Source organism: Gambusia affinis, linkage group LG20, assembly GCF_019740435.1.
Source record: "Gambusia affinis linkage group LG20, SWU_Gaff_1.0, whole genome shotgun sequence".
In the NCBI taxonomy this organism is placed as follows: domain Eukaryota; kingdom Metazoa; phylum Chordata; class Actinopteri; order Cyprinodontiformes; family Poeciliidae; genus Gambusia; species Gambusia affinis.
The window spans coordinates 3,774,676-3,783,640 of record NC_057887.1 but is presented as its reverse complement, the minus strand read 5'-3'; the positions used below and the strand labels follow the sequence as shown (position 1 = coordinate 3,783,640).

Below are 8,965 nucleotides of genomic sequence, written 5' to 3'. Positions count from 1 at the left end.
ATGATGCAGAAAACCTGTTACTGTTTAAGCGATTGTTTCTCACTAGCCATTAGTCCAGACTTTGTGTACAAAGCAAATAGCACAACGTTTAACCAGCCTAACACTTTCCTCAATATTGTGTCACATTATTGACACAATATTGTGTCAGCCCCTCATTGATAGTTATTACCAATGTTCATTGGTAATGTTCAAATACCAATGAACATTAAGTGAAGATGAACAATAATTATGTACAACCAAAGTGGCCAATAGCTGTGTTACAATAATGTGTTACCATTACAAGTGTGCGCAATTTTTTGTCACTATTCTGCTAATGTCGAAAAAACACAATTTGGCAGTTGCGGTTCTTCCATTAAATACGAACTGAAACTGGAGATACACGTGAATAAGCCTGTTCACGCAGTATGAAAAATCATGGCAATTTATGTAAATGTTGCATAAAATATATTCAGAAGTCTGCCACGGCACTCATTTTCTTTCGCCGGTAGTAACATCTGGATGTTGACCACGTGACTTGTGTGATAAGGGGGGGAAAAGTGTTTCCGTTGGTGTTTTGCTAAATACATTTCTTTCAAACCACTTTCACTCTATCGGAAAACGTAGGGTTTATCAAAATTGACGTGTTTCCATTAAGCTAAATAATTTTCGGAATTTCAATTTGCGCATTGCTAATGGTTAATGAAAACCAGGTAATGACAGGAGCACACTGGGAGCTCCAAACTTCGCATTAGTTTACCTAATGGGGTGCCTGGTGCTTGTTGGTTGTGCGCTCAGAAGACGTCACCGCCTGTCATCCAGCAGCATCGTTTCGTGCACGCGCCTGGGCCGGGCCGGTTCCGGGGCCAGCCTCTCCTCCCACAGCAGAGACAGCCGCGGAGGGCTTTATTATCTGTAAAACCGACTGGACGTCTGGCTGAAAACACGCGGCTCCGTGTTTCACTCTCCTTACTTCAACTGCATTCATCCCTCAGATTGTCACTTATGGCGACTTGGCTTTTTCACATCTGGAGTTTGTTGGTGATCCTCGCGCCCGGCGGGGCTCACCTCGCGCGTCAAGTTGCCGGCGCGCGGCCGGAGGTGGATGAGCGCGTCTCTGCTCAGGAGAGCGCGAGCCAGGACGCGGTCTCCGTCAACATGTTCAAGCTGTACGAGAGGTACAGCGAGGAGCCGCGGAGCCACGCGGCGGGGAACACCGTGAGGAGCTTCAAAGCTGTCCCGAGTGAGTCGCTGATTCACGCATTCATTTCTGTCGGTGAACTCCTGGTCCAACCTGTCTCTGTTCCTTTTTGGGAATTGGATTAATTGGATTTTGTGAAACAACATTTGTGTCTTCAAAGCACTGAAGATGTCATTATGTCATTTACAGAGCCTTCCTTAAGTATTCGCTCCCTTTCAATCTGTCTCACCTTACAGACGCAAACTAACGTATTTTATGAGGTTTTAACTGATAGAAAAGACACAAAAAATTACACCACACTATTATGAATAGGAAAAAAGATTGTTCAAATTTTATTTACCAGTAAAAACCTGGTCTACATTAGTTGCCAACCTCCTTTATTCTGATACTCCAAAATTGAATGCAGCAAACTGCTTCCAGAAAGTCAATTAATTAGTAAACAGAGTCAGTGTGTGTGTTATTCATCCATCCATTGGCTCTGTGGTGGCTGTAGAGACAGCGTTAGAGCAAAACCAGCATCATGAAGACCAAACACAGCAGACACACCAGGGAGAAATCTAAAGCAGATTCATGCAAATAATATTCCAAGTTTTGAACATTTCACAGACAGGCCTGCTGCAAGAACACATTTTACTGGACGATAAACTGTCCCAGAAATTATTGCGAGGAACTTTAATATTGTCATTTCGAGACCATTTTCAACAAATATAACAGCGGTTCTGGAAAACATTTTCAGTATCAAGAATAAAGAAACATAACAACAGAAACAACAATAACTACGAAGTCTTGGTAACTAAAAATGCATTAAAAAAAATATTTAGAGAAAAGTGGCAGGTAGTGCAAACTAACTACTTTCAATTTATTATCTGGAAAATAGAAAATAACACAAATAGCATTGAACTGACTGACAGACCAGACATCAATCAAAAAAAAGCAGACTAGATGCATATGGTAATTTTAAAGGAGCTGCAGAGATCTGGACAACTACTACTGATGCTCTAGGGAAACCTGGTCTCTATAGAAATCCTACACAGTTTGATAGTTTTGGCCTACATGTAAATCCTGACCTGACGTCACCTGTGGCAGCACGCTGTGGGGACGTTGGATAGAGCTGAATGCATAAAAATATCGTGGCTCCTTCAAGGAGGTTCACCTTTCAACGGGCCAGTGACCCTAAACGTACAACAGGAGGTACAACAACGTGGTTTAGCCCAGAAGTATGTGTTGCAATGGCCCTAGCCAAAGTCTAGATTCACATCCAAGTAAGAATCTGTGGCAAAATTTTAAAATTGCTGTTTACAGATACCCGTTTTTCAGTTTGACTTAGTTTCAGTCTCTTGATATGCAAAGCAGGTAAAGGCGTAGTCCTAACTGACCTGCAGCTGAACTAAATTATATTTGCACCAGTTTAGTTTACACAGCACCAATGCACAACACGTGTCATCTCAAAGTTCAAGAAAGTGCTGGTTTATGGGGGAAAATGATCAAAATTCACACTTTTCAGTTTTTTGTTTGTAAAAGCTATTTTAAAACCAAGCACTGTTTTCCTTCCACTTCACAATTGTTGCACTACTTTGTGTTTGTGGTACAAGATTTCATCAACGTACACTGAAGTTCAATGACTTCGGTCTTTTGAATCTGACCATTTATCACACCCAGAAAAAAAATAGCTGCAAATCATTTTTATGCATACTAAAAAGATTCCAGAAATAAGTGAAATATATATTTTCAAGCACCTATCCTTAACTGTGCTTTTAATAGTACAGCTTGAGAATTAAGGGGTTTTAGTTTTTAAATTAAAAGCTGCGTTAAGCATGCTTTATATTGTCATCGCACATTTCAGTCACTTTTAAAGGATAAAAGTACCAACCTAAAGGGTTAAGTTAGGCGTTAAAGGTTCAATCAAAATGCTTTGTGGAAAGGTTAGTTGTTTTTTTAAAAAGTTTTTTGTTGTTGTATTTAATGGCCGTGAACGCTGAGTGTCGATGTACCGTCCATCTCACAGCAGTAGCCAGCCTCCCTTCGGGCTACATGTCTTCACCTCAGTGCTCCGACTGCGTTATGATTTACTGAACAGAGTGACTTAAAGAGTCAAATGCTGTTACCTCTTCAGTAGATGTAGCAGCCGAGGTGTTAGACAAGCACCTATTATCACAGCCAGACACTGGCTGCACACACACACAAAAGTAAAGCCTCAGGAGTAACTTTTTCTCCAATAAGCACTTCCATATGCCTGCGAGAGACCTACTGGACTGGTCCAATGTTTGTCTTTCAGACTGTGGTGGAAGTGCGGGAGACGAGGCTGAACTTCAAGAGTATAGCTATCAGGGATGAGGTTTTTGGTCATGCATAAGGCAAGCACTTAACCGTGCAGCGCTTAATATTTTCCATGCCGCTCCGCTCAGATGTGTTGAGAAACATGTTGTGGTGAGTGGGGTTTTTCTCTGGTTACCGTTTCTCATTTACCTCAAACCTGTCAGAAGAGATGACAAAGGACGAGATAAAACAGATAACAGGTTCCAGGAAGCGCTTGTTTTAGGTTTCGCATCTGTTGAAGAGCATATCCGTTTGGGGTGAAATGAGAATTTTGATTGTGTTTCTTTGTCTCAAATGAAAAAAGCAGCTAAGAAAGAGCAGCATCAGCTGTCGTGAGATAAGGGTCCGTATTAGATTCACACCATATGATAAGATTTAAGTAAAAAGACAGCTATTACAATTACAGCAATATTGTAAAAACCCAAAAAATATATATATTTATCAGATTTTTTTTTTATATATATATATATATATATTTATTCAGAATGTATGTCCATACAAAATCTACATCCAGGGTACAATATTATTCTTTTTCTTTTTCAACCCCCCGACCCCCCCAAAAAAATAAAAATAAAAATACACCCACCCCACCCACTCTCTCTATGTAGCAACACACTTAGTAACATTACATTTAGCACTATCCATATTTTTGAAAGGCCAGAATAAGTAGTAAAGGATACAACAAAAATATTAGAGGAATTAAACAAGCCAGTAAAGATCAATCCAGATCAGTCTCTCAGGTCTAGGGTGGTTAAAATGTCCAGGAAGGGAGTCCATATCCGGTCGTACTTAGATATTTATCATATTTTTAAACAGTAACAATTGTTCCTGCTGCTGCTTAAATGATCAAATGCAGCCTGCATCACTCAATCAAGTTTATCTGCATAGCACATTTCAGCAACACGGCAGTTCAAAGTGCTTTACGTCACGAAAACATAAAAACATCATAAACACACAATACATTCAACAATTGTGAATATCATTAACAGACAGTGAAATTTGTCAAGTGCCATTGTTTAACATCATCAGCACACAGGAAATTTGTTGGTCAGTGATCTATTTATTATGCTTGAAAAGCAGCTCTAAACACGCGAGTACTTAATCTTGATTTCAGAGGGATGGAGGATGCTCCTTTATTTTATGCACCGTGACTCTTTTTTTTTGGTGGGGGTTTGGTGGCAGGGGATAGGGGGGATTTCTCCAGAGTGCCAAATATCTCCTTCTGGAAGTAAGGGAAAAGTCGATTAGTCTTTTTAGCTAGCTGGGTGGCGGTGCTAAGTAACAGGTGGGAGAATAGCAGTGCTTTATGAATCAATCCCTTGCACTTACTCTAACTCAATACAGCTGTCAGTCTGGGACTTTTTCTGGCAGGTCGTTAAGAAGTATTTAAACCATATGAATGGTACTATAGAAAAATGTAGTAATTTTGAAAGCATTACCTTTTATACTTTGACACCAGTAATCAATCCAACACTAGCTGTCACATGTGATTTTCAAGTTGATGAGAATTTTCATGCCACCCTGCTGATTTGCTTTTTCATTTCTTTCAGGAGTTTTGCACGGCAAAGAGTTGCTCCAGTTCAATCTGTCTTCAATTCAAAACTCAGAGATCATCCTTTCTGCCTCTTTTCACTTCCTTAACAAGCGGCCCCGTCACTACCAGAGGCCATGGCATTTGCGAAAGCCTCACCACCTAGCCATTGGAGTCCGGCATTTGCCCTCCTCGCAGCTCCTCTTCTATGGATCTTCCTCAAATTTGGGTTTTGCAATACCTCTTGGAAACATTAGTCTCATGTCTCTAAAGAAAGGCTCTTGGCAAACCAGAGATGTGACAACAGTGGTGAGACAGGCTAGGGATGTCAATGAGCTTGTGATCACTGTGGAGGTTGATATGGGCTTTGAGGCAGCAAGGATTCAACAGAGAGGCCCCCTCAGCCATGAACATCTGTCTCCAGCCAACCAGCCATACATTCTGGTGCATGCTGATGATCAAGCTATAGACGAGCCAAACAGTGTCGCCTTGTCACTTCAGAGATACGGGCCTTTTCCTGTCGGGGACGATGCATCCGCCGCCACTTCGGCTTCAAGGATCCGGAGAGAGCTACATCTCCAGATTGAAACCAATGACATCCCAGAGGTTCATTTCAGCACCTTGAAAAACCATGAACTCTGGCAAAACACATACTTCCCAGCTAAAGCAAAAGCTGAACTCAAAAATGGGAGAAAGCACGACCAGGTGAGCAGTGAGGCCATGAGAAAGCCCCAGGTTTTAAATTTTGATGAACGGACAATGAAAAAGGCAAGAAGGAGACAGTGGAGCGAGCCCAGGGTTTGCTCCAGACGCTACCTCAGAGTGGACTTCGCTGACATTGGCTGGAGTGAATGGGTGTTGGCACCAAAGTCTTTTGATGCCTACTACTGTGCCGGGACATGTGGATTCCCTATACCTAAAGTAAGTCATGGGAACTTTAAGATAAAGTCTCTCTAGAGGTTTATTATTTTAGCAGTTATCTGTTGGGTGGCAGGGTGGTGATGATTATATCAACAGGAAGCATTTAAGGCTTAAGAACTTCTTGTAATGCCAGTTGAGTCTAAGAGTTGGCCTGTTACTGAACTGAGGAAGAAGATAGATCCTTGATTTGCCCCTGGCTGTGATAAAGTACTTTAGATGCTTATTTTGGGAATTCTGTGTTGTTCAGTTAAGTGCTAATTGTTGCTTTTTTTCTACACTTGATTTCTTTAGTTGGCACATCCCTCTAATCATGCCACCATCCAGAGTATCGTCCGAGCTGTAGGAATCGTCCCAGGGATCCCGGAACCATGTTGTGTTCCAGACAAGATGAATTCCCTCAGTGTCCTCTTCCTGGACCCGGATAGAAACATGGTTCTGAAGGTCTACCCTGGAATGTCCGTGGATACTTGTGGCTGTCGATAGGACCACCCAATCCTCCAAGAAGTGTGATGATTGAAAAACAGAGCGAAAGACTGTACTGTTGACGCCAAATGTGCAGGAAATCACGTCAGAGGGAAGAACTGAGAAATGGCCTTTTTTATCATACTTGTTCTTGTTTGTTTTCTGATCTGACTGAACGTTGCCTTAAAGTATGCTGCTCTAATAACAGTTTTTAATGCTAATGTTTATCACGTATTCTGTTTTCACTTATTTCTATACATTGCTTAAAGAAAGGATGAGCCGGTTCCCTTAAAAAAACATGTTCAAATCTTTTTTTGTTTGCTTCCTGGATGTTCATGAGGGTTCTTTTTTGGGGCAAAATATCCAAAGTGATTTTGTCTTAGATCAAACCTTAGGCCTTAACTCAAGCGGACCTGGTTTTTGTAGGGTCACCTCAGACTCTTTAGGAACAACCCTGTGCAGGAAACTCCGCTGTTAGCCATTTGTGTGTGGTTGAAGACGAGCTGGGTTTCAGCAGCTTTCCTCTCTTGGCTTTCATCTTTCATTTTAAGAGCTTTTAGTCAAGCTGACAAGCTGTAACCTTACGGAGATTATCAGAAACCGAAACTGCAGAATGTTCAACTCTTGTCAAGTTAACCATCTGTTGTCATTTCTGTGGTGTGGTGACGTTTTATCATGAATAATGCATCATAATCGCCTTTAAACCAGTTCCAATAGCATTGTTTCTGTGTTTTTCATTTAAAGGTTTTATTGGTCTTCCATTGACTGTTCAAGCATGTTAATGTTTGTGTGGTTGCATCTTCTGAGTCCTACAGTGAAAAACGGTGTGATGCTGCCCTCTGCTGTGCAAGCTGATAAACTGAGGAATGAAAAACTTGGAGCAGCTGTTCCGGATTTTCTTACAAATGTAGCCCATAAACAAACTTGTACAGGTACTGATGTGTAAAATAATAATGGCTTTTAAACAATAACGAAAATGTCCAATGTATGTATTCACAAGTATGTGACTATAAAGTGTAATTAAATTGTATTACAGTAGTGTGTATACTTGAACAGATTATATGGTAAGTTTATGGAAGAAAAGGTTGACTTGTATATACAGTCAATGGTAACTGTTGACTTTATATAAAATTGATGACTGTAAAGCTAATAATTCTAATTTTCTTTTTTTAAATACACTATTATGAATTAAGTGAGGATTGTGTTTTTCATTTGAACAAATCTGTATGAAACTAGAGTGTGAATCTGGAAACAAAGCATGTGCAGTTTATCCCTATCTATATCTTTTAGGGATTTTTGAAAATATAAAGATTTTTGTTAATTTAGATCTGTTAAAACTATATTTAAAACCCAAATTACACAATGTCCCCAACTTGAAACTCATTCAATGAAAGAAAGCATGAAGCTCCAGTCACACTATTGTTTGTTTTTATACAATAGACAATAAATAAATAAATAAAACAGCTTGTGCTATATGAGTCTACATGTGGAAAATTAATTGGGCTTTGAGAAACATCAATTCCTGCAATTTTTTTTCAATGTGCATATTGCTTTTGATGTGCTTCCACTCTGAATAGTTCATTAGTTTTGGAATCAAGGGTGTAAAATCCAGTGTTTTGCTGTATCACTTCTTTTCCTAATACATAACTGTCTTCCTTTACTATTATTGTCATTATTTAATATATTTAAGGATCTTCCCTAGTATTCCAGAATTAAACTGAGTTGTCTATGAACACTCGAGTTGGTCAGGTAATTTTTAACTAAGAAATCAAAACTAAGTCAAACTCACGTTTAGCTTTAAGCACCTTGCATGCTGAGTTGAGTGAGTCTTTATTAGCATAATGTGGGAATAAATAATCTTATTGAGTTTTGCTGCAAAATTTGAGTAGCAGTTTCTTTAATCTTGTATCTGTTATGATACAACACTAACAAAAGGCGGTGTGACAGGGTTATAAGCTGATCGTATTGAAGCGTGTTAGCTAGCTAGCCTTAGCACTAGCATGCTTAGCAACCCGTTTTAGCAGGGATTTGCAAAAGAAAGCTAAAACTACAGCAACAAATAGTAGTTTAAAACAATCTGAAATATTGTTTCAAAGTGTTTAGCATCCTGACGACAAGAAATTTTGATTGGCCGGTGAATTTGCTCTTTCACCCATACATTCTTCTATACACACCAATGCTGTGAACTATTGCGTATCGGTATTTATCAGTAAATTATCTGTGCATGAGAAATACTCAGGAAAATGTTCAAATCTTTTTTTTTTCCTCCCCTCCAGGGGGTCTTTTGTGGGCTCTAGTGTCCCTTATATGACAGTAGGCTGACAGGAAATGGGGAGTGAGAGGGGCAAGACATACTGCAAATGTCAGTCAGGTCCGGGAATCGAACCCGCCTGTGCTGGTTTGTGCAGCAAAAATCTTTGTTTGTGCCGCTATCATTTTAAAGATATTAAGAAATGTTTCCAGATGTCATGAAAGGTCAACCAGCCTCACACTACCTTCGTCAAATCAGACAAATTTGGTGTCAATCAACTCGACAACGTTTGTGCTGGTTTGTGCAG

At 40.0% G+C, this 8,965-nt stretch overlaps 1 protein-coding gene across 1 annotated transcript; it reads left to right on the top strand.

Annotated features, from left to right (window-relative positions):
- Nucleotides 1–838: 838 nt before the first annotated feature.
- Nucleotides 839–7,926, top strand: gdf10b (growth differentiation factor 10b). Its single transcript, XM_044102789.1, has 3 exons — nt 839–1,219; nt 5,044–5,945; nt 6,237–7,926. The coding sequence occupies exons 1-3, from the start codon at nt 982–984 to the stop codon at nt 6,426–6,428; spliced, it is 1,332 nt and encodes a 443-aa protein (XP_043958724.1). The 5' UTR covers nt 839–981; the 3' UTR covers nt 6,429–7,926.
- Nucleotides 7,927–8,965: the final 1,039 nt, after the last annotated feature.

Bases quoted from the DNA above. Each gene is read 5' to 3' on its own strand.
- gdf10b (XM_044102789.1), top strand. From the start codon at position 982: ATGGCGACTTGGCTTTTTCACATCTGGAGTTTGTTGGTGATCCTCGCG. The intron at 1,220-5,043 runs GTGAGTCGCTGA...CATTTCTTTCAG, and splicing joins GAGCTTCAAAGCTGTCCCGA to GAGTTTTGCACGGCAAAGAG. The intron at 5,946-6,236 runs GTAAGTCATGGG...TGATTTCTTTAG, and splicing joins GTGGATTCCCTATACCTAAA to TTGGCACATCCCTCTAATCA.